The 24,691-nt window shown below is 40.6% G+C and overlaps 1 protein-coding gene across 3 annotated transcripts in view; it reads right to left on the minus strand.

Moving 5' to 3' along the window:
* The window catches only part of ROR1 (receptor tyrosine kinase like orphan receptor 1), a 154,596-nt gene that overhangs the window by 7,144 nt on the left and 122,761 nt on the right, over positions 1 to 24,691 (minus strand). For all 3 annotated transcript variants that reach the window (XM_083621106.1, XM_083621104.1, XM_083621105.1), the window contains exons 5-7: positions 5,383 to 5,510; positions 3,554 to 3,871; positions 2,220 to 2,465 (exon numbers count right to left, since the gene is read on the minus strand). In XM_083621106.1, the coding sequence (XP_083477232.1) occupies positions 2,220 to 2,465; positions 3,554 to 3,871; positions 5,383 to 5,510 (692 nt within the window). The remainder of the gene's footprint in view (positions 1 to 2,219; positions 2,466 to 3,553; positions 3,872 to 5,382; positions 5,511 to 24,691) is intronic.

A 24,691-nucleotide genomic window follows, 5' to 3' on the forward strand; every position in this document is an offset into this window, starting at 1 on the left:
AATATGCAAGTAAGATCCATGCTATGGATCAGTGCTCACTAGTAGAACTTTTAAAATACTTTCAGGGTTGCTTTAAGGGCTGTGGTGATTTTATCCTTTGGATAAATTATAACTGTAGGATCGGAAGTTTGTTAAACACATTCAGGAGTTTATCTTGTAGAGAAGTGTTCTGGAAACCAATTGTCCCAGTTTGAATGTAACGTTCTCAGTTCAGCAATCTGCGTTTTGACGGAGCAGAACTGAACTTCAGGGGAGGTTATCGAGGACTACTAGTCATGATGGCTGTGTACTACTACCTCCAGTATCATAACTACGCATTGCTGGGGAATACAGGTGAGGACAATGCTGTTGTACTCATGCCCTGCTTGTGTGCATCTAGTTGGCCACTGTGAGAAAAGGATGCTGGACTGGATGAACCTTTGTTCTGATCCAGTAGGGCTCTTACATTTGTATGATTTCCTGGTTTGTTAAACCATGGCTTGCAATAACATCTGGACCAAGAAACTGGTTTAAGTGCTCACAACAAACCACAATTGCAAACCACAGTTCGATCTTGGTTTGTAGAGATCCCTTTAAGTGATAAGGCAGTTTCTCAGTTCAGAAGTCATGGGAAACTGTAATTTAATAAACCAGAAGTCAGAGGTGTGTGTGGGAGAGGTGCTCAAGTTCACTGCTTGTTCCTGCTTTAATAAATGTTTTTCCTTGGTCTGGCAACTTCATGTATGAACCAGCCCATAGTCTTACCAGTCTTTAAAACACACATTAGTTTTATAATTTAGATGTAGTACTATATATTGGTATGACATGAAGGCAGGCAAAAGTATGTATGCCTGCTAAGCTTAGCTAATGTATGTAAAACATACATTTCTAGGTACGGGTTGATTAGAGAAAAATCACTCCTTATATTCTTGCTTTCCCTTTTTATATAACTTCACATCAGAAGGTGGCAGGCAGGAGCTGCTTATGGTTAAAATTAGCTAGTACTGGTAGATACAGTCGTAACACTGTACCTTAGCTGGAAGCTTCACATCTATTTCAGAACTTCTTGGGCTTACTAAGGAGAGTGGAACTATCAAAAAACTAGAATACCGGGGGGTATTCTCCTCCCCTACCTGTCCTTGGTGGCTCTTTTCCTTAGGGAGGAAGCAGAAATTTTGGGAATACTTCTTCACCACCATAGTATCATAGTCATAATGTTTGCACCTTTGCAATCTAAAATATCTTACTCCTGCTATTGTACATCAGGAGTCTCCAGTCAAGCTGAGATTATTTTAGTGTCCTTTCTTCTGAAGCTTCATGCACAAATTATTCACCAGTTATGTAGAATTATAATAATACCACAAAGCCTTGTTAGTTTTGAATAGATCTCAATCAAGTGAGTTTCCTTATTCAACCGGCCATCAATTCTGAGTATTCTGTTTAGGGACATTACAGTCCTAAGATACGTCACACTTCAGTAACGTTGTACACGTTTCAAAATGCCGAACAGTGCAACCATTAATTTGAAAATTCTCCAGTCCAAAGTAATAATATACTTTTCTGGAACAGAGAGGCTGCTTTGCATCTTACTTTTTACATATCTATTTTTAGTAACATCCAAGCTGATAAAATGATAATTGAAGTCAGACACATGCACTATAGACCTGATGGGGAAATGGTATCAAGCTGCAGAATTCACAACATCATGGGTGGTAAAACTGGCATGTCAGCCACAAGAAGCAATTTCAACGCAGCCCATGGGCAACTGTAGAAAGTGAATATGTTTCTTTGTATGTGTATGGGTCTCTTTTGATAAGCAGGCTGGTGTGGTCTCACAGTTCCCAGAACCTGCCAGCAGCTTCCATGGAGATCCAATATGTTTCCCATCAAACGCAGGAATTGTGGATGCTGCTTAGTATTAAGAAAGCTTCCCTGCCGCAAACTCTTTGAAGTCCAACAATGAGAAGATAGACACGATCCATCAGACTCCTGTAATTATAATGAAGCCTGGATTGTCACTTGCCTTCAGGCCTTCGTGTTCCTCATCCACACCTCTCCTGACGGTTGCTCACCAGCAGAATATGAGTCTTCCTCAACTCTCTGCACCTTATTCATCTTTGTTGTAGGGCTGAACCCTCGGCATGGCTCATCATTGTGTCAACTGTGGTTTTTGAGAATTCCTTTTGCTACACCCAGACTTGGGCTTCCCTTTCAAAATGGGAGAGTTCTACTACACTTACCACAGGCAGGGATGTCACAAAGCTCAGATTTAAAATTTTCATCTAAGGTGAAGCACCATGGAGCCTCCTTCTGATTCCCTGGGTTTCGACAATAGGAGTGTCCCCCATTCAGTTCTGGGTATCGCACAGCAGTGAACGTGTGCGTGTGGGGGTACTGAGAATTCCATGGCTGGCACTGTCGCCCAGACTTCGTGACACTCATTGTCCCTCGGTAGTCTGCTCCTGTGCTGTTGTAACATTTGTGATCTGTAAATGACAACAGCAGTTCAATTGTGGTGAATCAGAGGGGTATTGTGCACATACTGATTGGTGTAAGAACATGAAAGTGAGAGAAAGTATAATTCTGCTGACCCGTGTCCTTCAATTTAATTCAGGTTCTCAATTTGCAAAGGCCATAATGCTAGGCTTGCTCTTCATTCATATACTTGAGAACATATAAAGCTTAGGTTTCGGGAATTAAATAAAAAAACACTTATCCCAAATATTTTAGAATAAAAGACATATAAGAAATCAAAACTGCCCTGGAAACCTGAAATTAATCCCTTACTTTGGCATGAAAGTAAAGAGCAGCTGTGAGATCCAATTGTTGTTGCGCTATCTTGGAAATACAGCTATTTGATATTATGTTAATTCTAATCAGTCTGTGATCTAACATGAACTCTACTCAGTGTCTGGAGTCAGGCCTACTAATGTAGCAAAGAAGCACTGCATAGCAACCTTTGGCCCTTTAAGAAGTCTTTACTTACCGTTAGTAGTGCCATTTACTTTAATGGAATGGCTAATGGGGATTTTAATGAGCAAGGCTTGGGATACCAGACACTAACTGGTGTAAGAATAGTACAAAAAGCAGGTCAAAATATAATAATGGTTAATTTATATTTTGAAATGCACTACAGTGGTACCTCGGGTTACAGACGCTTCAGGTTACAGACTCCGCTAACTCAGAAATAGTACCTTGGGTTAAGAACTTTACCTCAGGATGAGAACAGAAATTGCGCGCCGGCGGCAGCGGGAGGCCCCATTAACTAAAGTGGTACCTCAGGTTAAGAACAGTTTCAGGTTAAGAACGGACCTCCAGAATGAATTAAGTTCTTAACCTGAGGTACCACTGTATTCTAAATAAGCAGCTTGCAAACTAAATCCAAACAAACGTGTGGGTGCATTGGAAGATGGATTCTGGCATAATGAATGGGGCTTCCTACCAGGCTAGTAATTGAAAATATGAACTTCTGTGACCACAAAGCATATTACTAATTCTTCTTGACATTAAGTCCTATCCAAAGATGGGTAGGATATTTTGTATGCAATACATCAAGTTTACAGCTATCACTCACTCTTGTTGATCGGATCTGCCATAGGGATGCCAATGCGGATACAATTTACAGCTTCTGGGCTATCAGGCTGTGGAAGATCTTCACAATTAGGCAGCTTTAAACGCATCAGAATCATCGGGTTGGATCTTGCAAAGATGTACTCAGTTTGGCAAAGGACATTTTCCAGAATTTCACACTCATCACGGCACAGATCCCGTGGCTTTGCAGCTGAAGAAGTCTCATCGCAGTATGGGAAAGCGTAATGGCAGAGTGAAGGAATGGCAAACTGGGAACATTTATCAGATAAATGACTGGAGGTTCCAATCATAGTGAAGGCAGCTGTAATATAACCATACCAAAAAAGTTTAGGCAATACAACGTGAAGTGACATATTCAGCACCATAATGGTTGTTCATAGCCTAACTAGGGGTAAGCAAACTTTTTCAGCAGGGGGCTGGTCCACTGTCCCTAAGACCTTGTGGGGGGCCAGACTATATTTTGAAGGGGGGGGGGAATGATGCAAGAGCACCATGAGCCCTGGTGGCTGCTTACCTATGTCTTGCGAGTGGCAGGGGCTGGCAGTGGGGGGAAGATGAGTGGCGCGCAAAAGGGCTCCGGAGAGAGGTTGCTTAAAATGGTGGCTGCTCGAGCGCTGCTGCTGCTGACACCAACAAAGCCCAGCCCCCTTCCTCCTCTAGACCGAGCAGGGAGAAGCCAGGAGGCGAGAGGAGGCACCGCCGCCGTGTGAGGGAGAGGGAAAGAACGCGCGCTGGTGGTCCACGCGGTGATTCCCAGACCATCCATGGGCCGGATCCAGAAGGAAATTGGACCTGATCCTGCCCACGGGCCTTAGTTTGCCTACCCATGGCCTAACCACTTCCAAAATAAGATGCATAATGGGAAGTCTATCTATGTGGAGATGAAAGTCTGTTTGAAATTTTCAAAAACTATTTCACATTGAATATTGACAACACTGCATGAATTGTGACCTGACATGCTGAAGGTCGCGTGCTATGGACTCAGTTCTCCTTTTGCTGCCTGTGTGGAACTGAAACAGGGTAGTTGTTAAGCTACTAGCAAGTTACAATACAAGGCCTGAGTTTGATGGGCTGACTGACAACTTGTGAAGCCCTGCTTTAAGGGACACTGGTCTATAAAGCAGACATTGGGTGGAATCCAACTGATGGCCTTCACAACTCATGGAAGGGCTTTTGATACTGTGGCCACCTTCACTAACAAAAGAACCCTACAGCTGCTCCGTAGAAGGTTTTCTACACTGTTCTGAAGGTTTCTCCAACTCTCTGGAGCTGATGGGAGGGAGTTACTTGGGGCCTGCAGGGAGGAGGAGTAAGCAATAATAATCTCCCATCCTTTTCTATTAGCAGAGGTGTTCACAGGAGCAAAAGCCCTTTTGTAAGTGCAGGGGCACCAACTGGACTTCACCCCTAGTGACATTGAAGACCCCATTAATACAGCTGGAGTCAAGTCATTATAAATTTACTATTCTGTTTTCAATAGAACTTAAGCACCACTAACTTTGTAGCCTTTGTATATATTATAAAGTTAAATGGTTGTAAAAATACACACACAGTTGATAAAGCTTAAAAATATATACAAATATATTTTCATTTTACATCTTTTTAAGCATCAGTTTTGTTTTCATGGTAGTGTTTCCAAAAGTTGTAATGTTTCTTTCCTTAAGAATATATTTACACAGAGCTAACCATATATTCTGCTGCCTATGAGTACATTAAACATACTAAATCCCAAGCAAGCTTGCTATAGTGTAGATTATGGTAAGGTCAAGAATGATGGCAATCTAGCTGAAAATAAAAGCAAACTTTACATACCAGTAATCTGATTTTCTATTTCACCCTGCATATGCAAGGACTCCATATAAATGGTTCGGTTTCCAATAAACCTTGCACATGCTATTCCTCTGTATGGCTGACAAAATCCATCTTCTTCATATTCATCACTAAAATCAAATAGGCACAACTTAATTACACTCTGATGAGCACTGTAGAGGCTGTTCTCAGTAAAGAAGTAGAGTGTCATGGAACCTTAAGGACCAGGAGAAACTAAGCAGCATATAGAAATATACAGTGTGAGTAAACAATAATATTCAAAGATGGAAAGATCTACAGTTGCCTCAAGCTTCGAGTGCCATAGAAAGTCTGGGAAACAGCATTTCACAGCAAGGTTTATTTTCGTTCTATGGAATCTCCAGCCTTTGCGACTAATTAGGCCCACCAGGCCTCCCCCTTTGGCCTGCAGGACAGTTTTGGCCAAGCCACATTCACCTGTCCTACACCTGACATCAGATATGGGGCAAGTAAAACCCTGGGCATTTGGAAAGAAGTGTCTCCCTTAGGATCCCTTTAGAGGGATTCCCATTTTCCTGGAAGGGGGGCAGGTGGAGACTTCCAGCTTACCCCCCTCTGACCCTGACTAAGAATCCAACCCATGTCTAATCTGCCAAAAGTTGTGACGATTGCTATGAGTTGGGCATAAAAAAAGCCCAGACTCACCCAATTTTGTCTGGGGAGAAAATTCATCCCAGGCCCCAAATATGGCAACCAGATACTTCCATAGCAAAGTCATACCCTTGACTTGCCCCTTGGAGTCGCAGTCCTGCTGTACAGGAAGAGAGATCCAGCTCTAACTGAGGAGCTGGGTCCCATGGCTGCTGGAATTTATGGCTTGGAAGAGGACCTGAGTGAAGATTCCAGTCAGCCATGTCTGACTCCCACTTCCTGCTCCAGGGCTGCCCGCTATTGGTCCAATTTAAGGGTGGACCCAAATTCAAAAAATCTGTGGTTTCTGGGAGAGGATATGACATCTCCCATTGGCCATTTGGGAGATGGAAGAAGTGACCTGGAAATGGCAGCGAGATGCGCTAGGACGCAAATGCTGCGCCATGCCAGAGAACGCGAGTGGGCTTTAAATTTAAAAGAAAAAAATAGAAGGAACTTTGAGAATAAATGCATTCATTTGATTTACAAAACTGGAGATGAAACGAGTGGCAAAAAGTCTGTTCAATTGGGTAAGATTTTTATGGGCTTTCAGATAGGTAATTTTAATGTTATATATAGCAGAACATACCAACACACATGTATTAGAACCATAAGATTTATTTTCATATTCTTAAACTCTCTGCCATATTCTGTAATGTTGTTCCAACTCTATGTGGAGTAAAATGTAAAAGCTTTTGCTTGGCAAGAAAACATTAATGCAAATGGATAAATAATATTCCGTCATACTTTCCAAAAGAGTACAAAATGGTTACTTGTGTCCAACTTAAAACAAAATACATGCTCACTCTGTTTCATGACAAAAATTTGGAAATTCAGAGCTTATATTTTACTTTGGAAGGGGAGAGAGAAAATTATCTCAGATACTGTTTCTGTATTATTTGAAGTATGCTAATATGTGGCCAGGGATTCTTTGAGAGGAATCGTGGGATATAAATCTAATAAACAAACAAACAAACAAACAAACAAACAAACAAATAATATTAAGATGCAGTTCTGAAACTTAGGTTTTTGCTTTGTCCACTTATAAAGTGATATTTCTAAAGCCTGCATGGAACTACATTGTCTGGATGCATGTTGTAGCAGGTACATTAGACAACACTTTTGTAAACTGCAAAAATGTATCTTTCCGAATGTGTGGTCACTACCAAATCTAGTGTCCACTGGAATCTTTTAGATAATGATACAATTCCATAAGGATCCCATTGTTATTGACTGAAGATGCAGGTAGTTTCACATGAGTTATCTGAAGCAAAAAAGCAAAATAAAGTAATAAAACAGCTATAATAATGCTATGTTGACGTAATTTAATGGCTCATATGATACCTTAGAAGAATAGATAATGAAAAATCCAATTTCTTCAGTGAACAAAGCAAGGTAATTTCACTGCTAAAGCATCCATGACAGATGGCCAACACCTAAATATGTTTATTTGAGATTCCTGCATTGCAGGGGGTTGGACTAGATGACAAAACCCCCTCCAAGTAACTGTTTTCAGGATAGTGCCTTGAATTCACAATTCTGGCTGCATGTTTAGTATATAAAAATATTTTGGGTAAGCTCTTGGTCATACAGACGAGTAGGCTGTCCAGGTAAATACAAACAGCCCTCGCCACTCTGTAGCCATACAGCCAACAATTCTAGATAACAAACCCAGTGCTGGTAGTGAGAACGGGCCAAATCTAGCCCTCTGAAAATAACCTCCTTCTTTGCATATTAATGTTTTGCAGTAATCACTTCCTTTCCAGAAGTGGTTTCCTTTCCAGCTCTGCATGGAGGCACAAAACTATGGTAGCTGCTGTCAGATCAACAGCAGCTGTTACTAGTTATGGAACAGCATTGATAACACTGCTTGGATCTTTCCTGGCAGCTTTCTTACATCATTTTTGAACGTGAACTACAGCTCGTAAGCTCACATTATGAAAATGGCAAGAAACACCTAGAATTTGCCTTTTTTGTTTGATGGAGCTATGCTGGTTTCCCTTGGAGAATGGCTAGCCTCCCAAACTTAGGATAAAGAAATCTGTACAACGGGGGTATTCAATGCTATCTCTACTCAGAGTAGATCTATTGAAGTTAATGGACATAACACAGGTTCATCCATTTTAATGGGTAGAATTCTAATGAGTATAATTTAGTTGGCTACAACTCAACACGAGGATTAGACAAATAGGCTATGGCTATCAATGCTGTGCACCGTGCATGCTACTGGATTTTGTATCTTGTACGAAAGCCTCTGTATTTCATGTGCTTGCTGCACCAGCACATGAACATTAGCTGCTGGGATAGCTCAGTCGGTACAGCATGAGGCTCTTAATCTCATTTGGCATCAGGTGCAGAAACTGATATTCTGAGAATCTCAGTTAGATCTAAAAACAAACCAAAATCCAGAAAACCAAAACGACAATAAAAGCTAGAAACAAAACCTGAAAATTTCTAGTTCTTATGATGGCCTGGATAACCTTGAAAACAGGTTGGGCAGTCAGGGCCGGCTCAAGTAATTTTGGCACCTGAGGAGAACCACAGGATGGCACACCCACCCACACCCTGCCAGGGAAGAAAGAGTGAGTGAAGGTTTATATCAGGAACAAGAGCAGGGGGAAAAAACACCTACATCAGGAACTGCTGCCCCTGTGGATCCTGCTGCTTGAGGCAGTTGCCCCACCTTGCCTCATGGGTGGGGCAACCCTGTGGGCAGTATATCTGGCAACATCTTAAAAAGCCTAAACAGACTGAACTGGAGTTCCGGTTAGAGTGGAGCTTCAGTGCTCTGTAGAGCTCCTTGGCTGACAGAACCAACATTATCAGTTTGATTTGTTCGCACAATATATTCCAAGTGCAGAACTTAGGCTCCACTTGCTACAGTATTTGTAGCAAGAAAAACTCTTGCTCAGACAAATATTTTACTGCTCTATTGCTGTCTTCACCTAGCTATATGGAACTCTCATAATTTGCTCCGTGGGTTACAATAAGAACCAATACCAGTCTTATGCTCAGTGTTCATTGATTTTACAGCTACAGATAGTAAAAATGCAGCTGGATTTGGTGTTACCTATCACCGGATAATCACGCTCAGTTGTTAGCCCAGGAAGTCGAAGTTAAATCCCAATTAAATTGAAATGTGAGAGGAAAGAACTTCCCTTGTGGAACCAGCAAAGCTTTAGCCCTTAGGTTATTTTTAAAACTCTTGTTCTACCAAATTCCTTTTTAGCTGATACTTGATACCTTTTTAACATGAGCTTTATTAACAGTGATGAAGTGCAACAACTTCACAGTCAAGCAGTTGTATCTGTGCTGGCCACCCAGACAGCCACCCTTTCATGGCTTTTGTTGTAGCTTTCTAGCATAAATAATATAGGTCTAATGTATCTGAGGTCCTCCTTAGTAAAACACTTCACTGTTTTTGCACATACAAAACCTATTTATCTGACACATTGGACCAGGAAGCTGAGATTCTCTAGAGGAATGCTGCACACATATATTCCTTGCCATAAGTAGGAATTATTATACGCACACTTTAACACAGTATGAGCCTTTAACTTTTTTTTTTAAGCTTATGAGGTAGAGAACAGGATACTTTTTACCTCTTAGTATTTCTCCAGAATGATATACATGGCCATAAACATTGTGCCAAATCCCAAAGTAACTACTTAGATTCTATACAATCCTTAAGACAGAAGTCCTTTATACGTAAGATTTGGTCTACTGTTCTTTTTGCTGAATACCATGTGTGTAATGGACTAGTTATAACTCTAAATACTGAAGATAATGGTGGCATTAATGAGGCAAACTTGGCATATATGAACTGCCTTTCTTTTCACAGGCAAGCCAAGTGATCAATAACTGAGACAGCAACAAACTCATCCTCGATTTCTTAAAAGGTCCACGTCTCTTTAACAAGTTCTTCTTACGGAACTTGAGGCAATACATATGTTATTAAACATAAATCAATAAGTGTATTGTAAGCATATCAGTAAACCACATGCAAAACTATGCCTCTAGATACTAAGTTATATCCAGCAAAGTCTTCACATTTGCACAAGGAATTCTGCTTCCGCAGTGGAACTTCGCTTGCCTCTCCTCCCTCTGTCTCATACCCAAATCTGTTCTGGATTTCACCCCAAACTCCCAGAGCAGATTTGGCGGGGGGGGGCACAGTGTCACGCAGGGAGAGGAGAGGGAGGGGAAGTTCCGCTGTGCACGCTGATCTCTACCACCAGCCCTGACTTCCTATCTAAAATAAATACATGTAGCTGCATTTAGAACATAATCTTGCTGACAATTACTTTTCCATCCATTTCTGATAGTGCCCACTTTGTAACTTGCACACTTGCTGGTCAAATACTTTGTATCACATGCTATAAAATGCTCATATGCTTTGCTGTGCTATTGAAGTCTCCAAATTACTTAACACTGGTATTTTGACAGAAACCTGAGGACAATTTGATATAGGGTGAGGAGGAGGACTTCTCCCACTTCTGTCCCAAATGGCAACAACATCCTAGCCTACCCAGGCACTTGATGTATCTCTGCTTTTCTGCATCACCAGATAGAAAAAGAGTGACGGGCCCATAAGTGATCTAAAAGATGAGGCAGGACTGGTCCAGGTTTTCATTTTGATCTGTTAGGCAAATAGCTCTTTGATTGTATGCTGAGAAGCGTAACAATCACATGTAACCATCAAGGGTTGATCAGGATACGATTTCCTCATATTCATTTGGAAGATCAGTAATTCAGCAATCACACTATGATGCTGATCATTATCTTGACTACAGAAATCCCTTATCTTACGCAGGGGTTCAGTTCTAAGAGTTACACAAGTATACACAAAAATCACACATAGTCAAACCCTTGGAGCCACCCCATGGCTAATGGGAGAGGGAGGGAGCATCCCTAGCACTGCCAGAGCTGATGTGCCAAGCTCAGCAAGCAAGGTGGAGAGCGTCAAAATTCTTTTTGTGCTTGGTCCACTTGGGTTACCTGTTGTGAAAACAGCTTTGAAGCGCTCTCGCAGACTCTGGAAGGCCAAGGATGCTCACACGAGATCTCATGGGAAGTCACATTGTCTCACAGGAAGATCCCAGAGCTTTCCAGAGTTGGTATGCTGATCAGGCCTTGCTCCACAAGCGATTTGGAGAGCTTAAAGGCTCTTTCCATAGCAGGCACAAAAAGCGTTTTTAAGCTCTCTCCTTTGTCTGGGACTTGACTTGCACAATTTCAACTAGCCCACCTTCATTGATGAATGTTTGAAATTCCACAAGTCAAATGTGTGTAAGATGAGGGATTACTGTAAATACTATCCTGAGACTCCTCATTTTCATCATTAACTAGTAGAATTCCCTTTTCACCTATGAACAAGCAATGCAAAAATCTGTTGAGCACCAAAATGGTAACAGTCAACCTTTAATTCAACAGAAGAAAATGGGAAAGCGCATCTTCTTTAGGTGTTCACTGCAAATGTCAATTGAGGACAGCAGGTCGGAATGCATGGAGTGATGGTTCTTGGAATGTGAGTGTCCTAGGCTTGTCTCCATGCTTAGCTGGCTGTGGATACCATACCTGGAAATGTGCAGTCTCACAATAAAGAAAAGTATACAGAGTATAGTCTCACTACTTATTTCTTAAAGGTGGAGATTTATATTTATAAAGGTTTTCACTAACATTTCAATAGAATGATGACATACTATTTTAGTGGTGTCCCCCATTTTTATTAAAAAAAAATTTTAGAAGAAAAGCCAAATTATCCCATGTTTTATAAACAAAGGCAGCTTATCCATGGAAACCAAACCTCTAAAAATAAACATACCTTTCTGTTCTAAGTTTTCTTCTGTTCCTGCCAAAAAGAGACTGCTTTAGTTATGAAGGATATGAATATCTGATTATGTCACTCTCCAGGGGATGTTCTCAGGGGCTAGGGTACTAGTTACAAAATATATAAGCTTGGTACTCCCAAGTACTACAAATAAGGACAGGGTTGCAGATTCAGCACATTTCAGGAAAACAAAGGTCAAGCACAGAGAATCAGTCTAGGTTCAAACATCATCCAGAAACAAGATGGGGAAATAGTCCAAGGTCAGTACAACAGGGAGGTCAGGCAAGGTGCAGTAAAACAGAGAACCTAGAATCAGGAAAAAGGAGCTAAAGACCCATGTTGTTTCCAACAACTAGACAACTCAAGAGGGATGCCTTATATACTGCTAGCTGTGGAGTAACAGGTATGGCTTACTCACAAATAGATCCCTTACTTACAAGGAGGCTAACTACTCTGGGTCTGCAGACACATACTGCACTATTGTTCTTTGGCCTGGACCCAAATACTTTGGTGACCTTCCTCTTGAGGAATGCAGGGTTGCTGCACCTTCTGCTCAGAGAGTTCCAGGGGTTCCTCATCAGGTACCAATCCAGAGAGCCCCTCAAGGGGATCCTCACCATTAGACTCAGAGGACCTGTCCTGCTCCTCAAGGTCCTTGTCTTGGGGGTGGGGTGGGGTATGCAGATTGTCATCCGAGGACTTCGTATCAGGTCAAAACATGGAATGAAACCAGTGGTTTCATCTCTTAGAAAGAAAGCTCAGGCTGCAATCCTTACACTACTTACGTATGAGTAAGCCCCATTGAATTCAGCGGGACTTACTTTTTGGTAGACATTATTAAGCTGGCACCATCAGCATCACTAGTGCCCTGCCTTAAGGGGGGGAAACACATAGCATAATAATATATTACTATGGCTATATGTTTAAATAAATATTGCTCTTGGTGAGCCAATATTACAAATTTAAGGATGATGAAAAACAGACTGACCAGATCTAACTATTAAATGAAAAGCAAAATACGCTAATTGACAAAACTTAAGATGTATACGTTGGCTGGTTTCTAACGTAATACATATTACTAATTGCAAAAACTAGAAAAAATACACTAACAATTCTAATTGAAGTCTACTGGAAAAACAGCTTTAAACTAACTCTTATTCTATGTCCCCTTAAAGTGCTTTCCCTGTGCCAAAAGTCTCTTTTTACACATAAAGATGGATGCAGTGTACCAGCAAATCTCATTCTACTTGGTCTTCTCTAGAGGTTGGCCACCCACCACCTTCTCCCTCTCCCTTACTCCTGTTGATGAAGTGCCCAGAAACAAATGACCTGAGATGGAATAAAGTGTGCCTCTTCCATTTCATGTACTCAGTTGCAGAATCTTTCTTTTTGGGCATGCTTACCCACACCGCCAGTGCCTTTTTGCTCAGTTCCCCCCTGGTTGGTGAGGAGGGCTTAGAAAACCCATGTGGTCTCTAGTGCAGGTGGTTGTATGTCACCAGTAAGCAGCTCCTCTCATGTCTCTGTGCAGTCCCGTAGTACAAAATAGTTCACTGCTTTATATGGAGTGGGCTCCTGTTATTGTGACAAACTTCGCAGAACTTTTCATCCCAATGCAACCATCTGATTTGACTAGCAGACCTGGCACACAAACAGCCCCTATTCAGCTGTTCTTCCTCCCTCCTTTCCCAGCATGAATATTATCACATAAGGGGGAAAGCAGGGATGAAACTTACTGTTCCCGCAGGCCCCCAGATGTCGTCACCCCCCCCCAAATATCTGCAGTGGGCTGCCTGCTCTACCCAGGGTTCTAAATCACTGAAGTAGAGCAAGCTTCCTCAGTGCAGATGTTCAACCATCAACATGCGAAGGGCAGTGGGAGAAAGCAGGTCTAAAAGACTCACCACTGCACTAGGGCAAGGGAAAGTAAATAGGACTATGCTTTCATGAAGGCTGAGGCATGGTAGTCCAAGAACACTTTAGTACAGAGAAGGTACTATGGATGTAGGATTGTTTTTCTTCTTTGTGTATGTTGCCATAACCGGAGCAGAAATTTCACTCACTCTTCAAAACAAAGCAACTGCCACCAGGATTGCCATCTTGAGATAAAGATGCATAAGAATGAAGGTTGTATTCAGCTCAAACAGCTTCTCAATTGGGAGGGAGGGTGTAATCGCGTGCAAACCTAAGCCATGCTGCCATGCTCTTTTTTAGAGAGATGAGGCTTTCTCCTGGAAACCTTTCCAAACAACCCATACTTGTTCTGTCTTTTTCTAATTGTACTGTCATGAACCTTAACATTTAACATGCTAACTGAGGCCTGTAGAGCCTGACATGTAACTTTTGGTTTGTTTGTGTCTCTGAGCATTGCATGGTCTGACCTTGGGGTGAATTTGCTGGGACATCCACTCCTGAGAAGATTAGCAACTGTCTTGAATGTTTTCCACTTTCGAATAATCTTTCTCACTGTAGAATGATAGACTTAAAATTGGTCGGAGGTGACCTTTCCCAGTTTCACAGGCAGCAATGCACTTGCTTATCTTTCCTTCTTGGTATAGTGTTAAAGCACACCTCAATGATCCAGACCATCAAACTGCCAAAAGTTCAGTTTTTATAGAGGTGGGCACACTTGCTGATGATCAATTAAGCAAGGGTATTTTATTAACAGCCCCTGTCCACTACTTAGCCTCTTAATTCCTATGGAAGCAGTAAGAGTGTACTTAGTTTTTCACACATGATTTCTCAATCTTGGCTTTATTTCTGTTAAATAAATCATGACACGGTATAATATGTCATGTGTTGTTGTTCATCTGAGGTTGTATTTATCTATTTTAAGACCTGCTAAGGAACAAGTGATTGCTATTATGTCCTGATATGTAAAATCACAGAATTCAAATAGGGTGCACTTTATTTTCCCCATGGCTGTACGTGAAGGAGAAATGTCAACTTTGCTGCTGCTAAATTATCTGGGGTTTGTTTGGTTTAGAGCCTTGGCTTTCTAACATCATTTGGGGCAGCTGTTGAGTCCCAATGTCTTATATGCAGTTACTCTTAGTTAAAATAGATGAAGTGGTTTAACAACTGTGAAAACATTAGAAGTTCACATAACTTGTGCGCCTTTCATAAATTCCACTCCTGATAGACACGTATAAATAGAAGCTATTCATTGGGGAATAACTGGTCAGCTTTAAGAATCTCAGGAGCTATATTAAAATGGTGTCGGAAAAAGTTGGAAAAGAGATTACTCTTGAGATAAGAAACTGATTCCTAAAGCAACAAACATCTATGGACACGTGCTTCATTGAAAATTAAGACCTGCCACTAACTCATGCCGAAGAGTAGGTGTTTTCTTCAAAATTACCAAATTATACTTCTATCACTTCTTGTGAGTCTATGAAGATGTGGGAGTGTGGGGAAAGCAGAAGATAACTCATCATTTTCGGGGACAGGGAAGACCACCACTATAGTAGGCACCCACAACAGCCCCCAAGTTGAAAGGTATTTCATTCTATGTCTCAATTAGAGGGTGTTTTTTTTGTAAATGATGCTAGCGCCTGACTTTGGATTTTGGGATCTTGCTTCTTCATCAGCAAGGAAAAGTGAGTCTTATACTTTGAAGCAAGGTGAAAGTCAGCACCACAGACAGAAACTTCAAAACAAGCCAACAGCCACACACCCCTCCAAACACAAAGCCTAAAGATGGACATTTAAACAGTTCCTACGTATGTCAGCCCCTGCTTTATTTTAAAACTTTTGAATTTTTATATTTCAGGACAATGTTATTTTTAAAGACCATGAGCAGAAGTCACAATATTGCTAGTCATGTAGCCACACGCTGATTCCTTATTGAAACCTGGTGGAAATGTGGGGCCAGCCTGAATGGCTTGGTAGATGATATGAGTCAGGGGAATGGAAGGGGTGAAAGTTATCAAGTGCAACCTTTCCTTCCCCCATAATATGCCTGCACAGTCCCAATGCAGGGCCCTTAAAAGAGCAATGGCTCTTAACCAAAGTAAACTTAAATCCAAGCCATATTACAATCCATATTATAATTTCTGTCACAAGCATGCAGTGAGAGTTTTGAAGAATATATACGTAAATACGCTAGTCAAATTGAACTTACAAAGATGTCAGTAGCACAAAAACAATTTTAAAATGTACCAGCAACTTGGAATATTTAATACTTTATTTTGAAAAAAAAAAACTTTTCTCTTAGCCAGCCATCTCTGTAGTTCCCTTATTTCTAGAATCTTGCCTAATTTCTTCTCTGCTTCCCAGGACACAACACTGCTATTCAAAATGTTAGAGATTCTATCATTTGATTGGCCTAAGCAAACCTTTGGAGTCTTGGGCTACATAGAGTCAAATATACAATCACTGTGAAAATAACTCTGAAAGCCATTACCCAACATGGTGCTCACAGGTGTCCAGGATTTTTAATCCTAATTAATCTGTTTTTGTTGGCACCCCGTTATCATCTTAGACATGGGGATAAAATGTACTATACAGCACAGGAATAACAGCAGTGACCAGGTGACTAGTGCAGCTTTGTTCAGTCCTGAACAGTCCTTTCTACTAGTCCTTTTCTCTCTCCCTACCTGTTTCCTCTGCACCCAATGGGCTGCCAGGGGAGGGCAAAATAACTGTTCTGTTCCATTTGCAAAGAGCTCTGGAAATTAGGCCAAAGGCTGCATACAATTAGGCCTAGGTTGCTGATCCTCTGGGTTAAGGAAACCACATGTTTCTGCCTTGTCTTTGGTTATGAAAAAGTTGTATGGAGCAGCATGTGTCTCTGCCATACCACTGTCTAGCTTCCTTTGTCCCTCAGAAGATACCCCAAGTCTTATTAGCTACATGTGGATTTCATGTGAGTCTGTCCCTAGTATAATAGATGCAAAAGGTTTGAGGATGGCACAGTAATGTTTCCCCATTTTTTTTTACATGTTATGTCAATATTTAAAGGTTTCTTTTAAAAATAGCAAGGACATCATCTAAAAAAAAAAGTAAACAGTATGGCTAATGTCCTTCTGTAAAACATTTTATGACAAGGTCAATTTTTAATGATATTCTAAGTAATGCTACAGATAAACCTGTGTGCATTAATCATTTCATTTATCTGACTTATCGCTGAAAAATTATTACCTGAGGTTACAAAGATGTTTCAAAGAAGCTGTCTAAGACAACCCTGTTTTAATAAACTTGGCTATGGCATACTTGTGTTGTTTTACTTTATCAAGTCCAAAAACTGGAATCTAAGGCTGGCTAGAAAGCTGGTTTATATCAAGCAAAACTCTTATCATGGGCTTGGTAATAGAAAACATGCATTTTACAAATGCATTAAAAAAACAGCTTCGGCCAAGTATTGTTTAAAAAGATGCCTATATGCTACCAAAACAATGAAGCAATGTTAAATTTATGAGCAACATGCTTTGTATGTGAATCATAACATACAATGCCATGTCCACATCACTGGTTTTGTTAATGGACAGTTGCACTTGATTTTGGCATAGGTAGTATCAGCCTGTTCTCACAACAAAGGAGTTATCTAAATTAATACAAATGTGGAACAATTCCAAATGATAATAGCTGCTCTGCCTTGACATGGGTAGTTTAATCTTTGACCTCTGGGTATAGGGCGGTATATAAATTCAATAAATAAAATAAAAAATAAACTAGGCAAAGGCTGTCAGCCTATAATGTACACAGTGGAGCTGGATGAGCCTCTTTTGAAACTTGGGGGAATTTGAAAAGCTATTGCTGATGCAGTGCAAGGACCTGTTTTGCAAGGACCTAAGAGAATAGCTCCCACCACTATGCAATCTGAACAAAAATCTTTCAAAACAGGACATGAACCTGAATAAGGAAGGTGAAAGTAACTTGCCCCTGGAATTGCATGGGATATAAATGAAAACTGGTGGCATGGGCATTAGTCGACTCAGAACTGAAAAAACATCTAGATAACAAGGGAGTGGATAAATGTTTTGCTTTCCCACAGAAATAACCATGCACATTTTTTTGCTGTTAACAAGATCAATAAACTCGCCACATTGTGAAGTCAATGTTTAACCCCGTTTTACAGCAATTGACTTCTGATAGGAACTCCTACCATTACATTTCTGTCACTTTACTTAGATATGGCCAGCACTGTAGCACTGTATATGGTTTTAATTTTCGGAATAAATGATGTAACACCTTATAATCTTTCTTCTGCACCCTTAATGATTTTGTGATGAAGTAATATAAGTTGCAAGTGACCTCTGTAACTACCACTCAAGACCATAATATACACACTGGCTATGCAAACTATATTATCTTTACCTCTAAAAGTCCTTTCTAAATGTTCTATGGTTTATAGCAGCAGTGAAAGGCAGTTCAGGTCACCAGGGATTTATTCCCCTTTTTAATGTTTTTACTAGACTGAATAAACACATTCCCAAAGATTGAGACCACTGGCTACTCCAAAGATCGGTGAAGCACAGGGTAAACTTGTTTAAGTTGAAGTCTGCAAGACTGACACTTCTTCACAACAATGGGCAGCTTTGTTAACTTTAAGTGGAACTGGTTTGGGCCACATAGCTTACAATGTACCCTGTTCCATCGAAAGCAATAAATGAATCTGGCCTTACTGGCTTCATATTGAGTTTCAATGTCATCTTCTTCACAAGGCTGTCTGTTATAAAATGGTCTCATTAATACCATGAAGTCACCCTGCCCTGAGCCCCCAAAACATTGGTTGCAGTATGATGATTGTTTTCAGTTTCTGGTAGGCATCACAGAAGATATACACTTTGGCAATGAAGCCAGACTAAGAAGGAGAAGTCAGCAAGCTTTTCTCTCATGGAAATCAAACTGGAATTCTTGTGGTGTGGAGTGAGAAGAGTGTAGAGCATGTGGCTTTATCAGATCAGCCTCTCAGTTCCTGATATTCAATCACAGATAAAAGGAGCAAACCTCAGACTTTGCCTCAACTGGGTTGAATCAGCAATTGTTTTAAAAATTCAATAAAGTCTCCCAACTCTTTCAAGTCCATGGTATATGCATGACAGAGTAGGATTAACGCTGGACTTCTGGCATAGAAAACATCTTTCTTGTCATTTTTGCAGTCCTTACCAAAATGGCCATCTGCATTAAGACACCCACAGTGGACTGAGTGGTTTTGTTTTGGGGGCTTTAGGTATTTGTTACTGTGATTCCCCTCACCCTTATGAGGAGCTTGTTTGCTTGTTTTATAGCCCACCCCAGTCTGAAAATTGTGAGTAGAAAACAAAATACAAAGATTCTATTTTTATCTATCGATAAAATTCCACAGTTTGCAAACATGACCTGGTTTTTGAAGGTCTATCTGCCCACTGTGGGCAAGGCAGGATTTTGCTGTAATGGAAATTCAGATGTAATGATGCATTCACAGTTTCCGCCCTTCAGCCCTGTGGCTTTCTTGGCTACCCCCGAGTTTAAAAACTATGCATCATGAACCTATCAACTTTCCAGAAGGGAACACCCCAAATTGCTCAGCTTATTACTTCCTCCCACTCCCACACATTATTAATGAAATTCTGCCCTACAGTCTCAAGTGCTAACCCCTACATGAATTCTGCCAATCTGTTGAGTTCCTAGGATATCCAGATTTAACTGTTTTGGGCCAGTTGTTATTAAGCAACTCTTGCAGCGATTCAGTAACACAGAAATTGTGCAGTAGTTCAAGGCAAGCACATACAGATCTGGCTTCGATGTTCTGAGATGCTCAGCATACAGAAATTATTAACCTGTAACATCCTAGCTCACGGTTCATCCTCTTATCCATTGCAGCTACACAGCAATAGGGTGGGTTTTCTAATGCACGTAACTTTTTAGAAATGCTTCTACATTTGAAAATGCACATGGTGGAGACATACAAGATTTGTGCCTTTTAATGAAACTTAACAATGAGATTTTGTATTGGAGAGCCATTCTTAGTTTAATTTAGTTTAACTCTTAGTTTAATTCTATGGCCAGATATCTCTGTGTGTTCCTCTTAGTTACAGCAATGTAAAATCCTTCAAAGCTTTCAGTGAGCTTGCTTCTGATTTATACTGGTGTAAGTGCACCATCAAGTCTAGGATAATGATATAAGAAGTGGAAAAGGAGAGGAAATGACATGAAGATGGAAAAGGCTAGAGTTTCAACCCATTTTCCCAGGCTAAAAGTATTTTCTCCCCTTTTAAGAAATCCTCTTATCTCTTGGAATCTGCTATGCCATGTCTGCAGCTGCTGCTGCTGTTGTAGCACCAGACTGTTCTATCTCTCTTCTGACTGCTGATCCATCATGGTAGCAGCCAAACAGCTTGAAGATTAAGGAAGTAATACAGTTCTAAGGCCATTAAAAGAGTAGGCTGCTCTCTGGGTCATGAAAATTATCTCAGATTTCAATGCGTGGCAAATAATGGATTACTACTGGGATATGATTTTAACACTTTAGGGGTCAAGTCTATTTCTTGGTAGTTAGAAAGATGCATCGTCGTCATCATCATCATCATCATCATCATCATCATCATTTTTAATATTTTAAAAGGGCTGCCTTACAGTGAAAAAGACCAATGATTATTCTACAGTGAAATCCTGTACATGTTCACCAGTAAGCAATCCCACTGAATTCAGTGATGCTATTGGACCGTATAGTAAGGTCCGTATAGTAAAAGCTATGGTTTTCCCAGTAGTGATGTATGGAAGTGAGAGCTGGACCATAAAGAAGGCTGATCCTCGAAGAATTGATGCTTTTGAATTATGGTGCTGGAGGAGACTCTTGAGAGTCCCATGGACTGCAATAAGATCAAACCTATCCATTCTTAAGGAAATCAGCCCTGAGTGCTCACTGGAAGGACAGATCGTGAAGCTGAGGCTCCAATACTTTGGCCACCTCATGAGAAGAGAAGACTCCCTGGAAAAGACCCTGATGTTGGGAAAGATGGAGGGCACAAGGAGAAGGGGACGACAGAGGATGAGATGGTTGGATAGTGTCTTCGAAGCTACAAACATGAGTCTGACCAAACTGCGGGAGGCAGTGGAAGACAGAGAAGTGCCTGGCGTGCTCTGGTCCATGGGGTCACGAAGAGTCGGACACGACTAAACGACTAAACAACAACAATTGAACTCTAGCCTTAACCTAGAATTCAGGATATTGTGTTATAAATGTATCATCCCTATATTAGTACACCAGAGAAAGAAAGCAGGATCAAGTAAGGTATACTATGACAAAAGTTGCTAGCAGCAGAATAGGAAAAGTAAAATGTTCCCATAAGGCTTCATAAGCAGATGAACTATACATAACATACTGCTTGGGAAAGTCAAAGATTTCTACATGAGTAAAGGGCAATTTGAGCCACACTGCTTGCCTCATACCAGTGTCATGCTCACTCTTCCAACCTGGCCCTCCAACCTCTGTATGTGGAGCACAAAGATCCCAGCTTCTCAACATAACTGAGGCAGCCCGACACAATGCCTTGATCCAGGCAAGCAATTATATTTAAGATCATTTTTTGTTATTTTTACTGTTATTTTAATATGTTTGTTTTTTAACGTTGTATGATATTTAAATCTTATTTTTGGCACAGTTGTCAGAGGGGTAGCCATATTAGTCTTTTTTGTTTTTAGTCAAAAGCATCTTGGGGCACTCTGAAGAACAAGATGGTAAAAACTTCACTAGAGTCATGAAGTGTTATCTTCAATTAGCAAGAATACATATGCATGGTTTTAGGGTGTGTGTGGGATGTAGTCGGTGTGGTCAGAGGAAAAGGAAATAGTACAAAAAACTAGACTGTGACAATAAGTAAAGATTAAATGTATGTAAAATAAGCACAGTGACCAGACCCAAAGCAGTGTTGATGGTAACACAAACATCCTGCCATTGCTAGCTAATTAACACCTGCAGTGGGATTAAAAAAACTTGTTATCTCTGTTCAGCTGATAGAATTGAACTTGTCCATAAGTTGTGATTTCATTCTTCTTTCAAGAATTCTCACTTTAAGGTCACCAACAGAGTGTCCTGGGAGGCTGAAATGTTCTCCAACTGGGTTTTGTTAGTTGCTTTTATAAGATTGTTTTAGCACTAAAGAAAGGGAGAGGAATGGTGCTAAGTAGATCTTTCTGTCAGCATTTCTGCGTGTCTGACAGAAGGATCTCCAATCCCACCCAATTGCTTTGGGGGTTCTCCCAACCCTCTATAGTGAATTTGGGGGAGGCACAGAGTTTGTGCAGCAGGGAGGGGAAGGGAGGGGGGAAAGCCATGTTGTATAAGCAGGAATGGGTTAGTTCAATCCAGCCCAATGATACAAATGCTAACAACTCAATCCTGTCATAACATTTCTAGTCCTATTCCTCTGTCATATATTTCTATTGCTGGTAAGTGGCGTCACAATTTCTCCACTCAGCCAAAGGGAAACCATATAACTGTGCATTAATACATTTGTGCAAGCACTCTTGCAAACATTTAACACCAAGCAAGATTCAGTGTACATATTACTTGTTGGATCAGAACCTACCAGCATAAACTAGATGCATATCAGGACATGGGCACTATCTAGTTCAACTGAATTACTTTCACTTGGATATCAATTTTACCTGGGAAATCAGCCATATGACCAGGGCTATGCTAGGTTCTAGGTGTGCAGACCTCATTCATATATTATGCCCTCGTGAACAGCTGCTACTGGTGCGTCTGGTGGGGATGGAGGTATTAAGGTTCTCTCTAGCTTCAACTCTTCATCACACATTTGGGGAGCTATCAGAAAAAGTACTGACTGATCTGCCACGTAACAATATCTAACTACTGCACTTTGGCTTTCTTTCTGTTAAAGCCATTTGAATGGGTACTTATGGAAAGTAATACATCATGTTCATTGCTACTGAAATCCATGATTCATTATGGCTTAACACAACAAACCTCTCTCTAGTTTGAGATCTTGAGAGTTCAAGGACTTGGAATGAGGGCATTACAATTTCTAACTCTGTTCCAGTCTGGACACTCAACTCTATATTTAGCACCATTTCTTCTACACTTTACCCATTAGCCCAATAAGATATGTGACTGAATTCTCAGTGTTTCCCTTAAATGAAGCGGTGGGGTGAGGTGAGGCTCTTAGTAAGACCAAGGAAGCAGCACAGGAGGTGGGGGCATTTAACCATTTCATCATGCACTCTTCCCCCCCCAGCACTACTATTTGCAACATGGGGGGTGGGGATACAGTCATCATGCAGGTGTCTGCATTACAAATGCAGAGCAAATGGTAACCTGAGCGTGATGATGGGGGGCGGGGAAGCAGACAAGAAAAGGGTTACATGTTATTAGCACTCACACTGCTCCCAGTGACAGATCTCCCTGTGCAATGTGTACTTTGGCCCACAGTTGCAGAGAGAGAAAGTGAGAAACCAACATTTATCAACTCTGTTATGCTGCAAATTCCAGAAGAAAACTGACTCAAGCAAAGTAAAAAACAAAAAACAAAAAACCCCACACAACTCCCAACCTTTAGTTTAGTTTTACTCATTTTTCATGTTCCTTCCCGCTATCAATCTACCGCACCTTGATTAACAGTAAAACTTAAAGTAGACGAAGGCAATGCATAACATGACAGAAGTTGTGCCTCTTCTTACAAGTCCCTTCTGGATGGTCAAGGAAAGCAAGCATATACCGGCCATGGGATTTTTGTTCAAGGCCATAAAGCTAGAAGAAGGTATGCTACTAAGTAAAAAGAAAATGCTTTAAGTAAATTTAATACTTTTATTTATTAGCTTGCCTAACACCTAAAGGTGCATTTTTGTGATTTTTCATTAGAAAGGATAGCAACATGTCACTTTCTTCTTTGACCGCCTTCCCCAGAATGACACAATTGTATTGCAATATATCCTTGGTGCACTTTGCACAACACCACCTTTACTCAAAGGTAAGTCTCTTTGAGAATTGCAATCAAAACATTCCTTAGTCTCCACAATGTATTTAGCAGGCCTGACGGCATGAATTGTTTAATCACAGATTAAGAATGGGAATATTTAAAATCAGAGTTGTCCCACAGGAGATGCTGTTCAGGGCTAATTAACCATATATATTGCCTACTTCAAGCAAAACAATTTTATTTTCATGTTGCTAAAGAATTTAACAGCATCACATACTTTTTTAAAAAAAATGCTAAAAGGATTATCCACATTGCAGTATAGTAATATCATTATTAGTGTTCCATCGTAAGTAAAGATAGAATTATTATGTGCAAAACCATCAAGCAATTAAAGCTGTAATCCTGTGCACAAATAATTTGGAGTAAGCCCTATTGAGGTTTACTTCTGAGTAAACATGTTTAGGATCGAGCTGGAAGCTTAAGTGCAAATACACAAAACTAGGCTCTGTTAAAAATCAGCAGGAGTTCTTGGAAAGTTAAAGTGAATATGATGGCAAAACCATTGTAACAAAAGCTTTCAATCATGGACAGTTCCCTTTTTCTGAATATCTTTTTAGATTTTTAATCAAGTTGAGATTCCTAAATAGCATGAGTAGCTTAATTTTACTGGTCAACAGTAGCTGCCATAGTATAAAACAGTCCAATTGAATCTTATGCAGGGGTTCAGGTCCGTGCATATGCAAAAATGTGTATACTCAACCCCTCACCCTGGAACCATCTCTGTGTGAGCATCCCTAGCTCTTTTCATGCCAGGAAAACCCACCATGAAAAGAGCTTTTAACTCTCTGCCTTGCTTGCATTTAACTTGCTGGTTTTCAACGAGTCGGCCTGTAGCTTGTTTGGAGTTGTTGGACCATACTAGGTCTCTTTTCCCTCAATGATCATCAGA

The sequence above is a fragment of the Podarcis filfolensis genome (assembly GCF_964270895.1).
Source record: "Podarcis filfolensis genome assembly, chromosome: 6".
NCBI lineage: Eukaryota > Metazoa > Chordata > Lepidosauria > Squamata > Lacertidae > Podarcis > Podarcis filfolensis.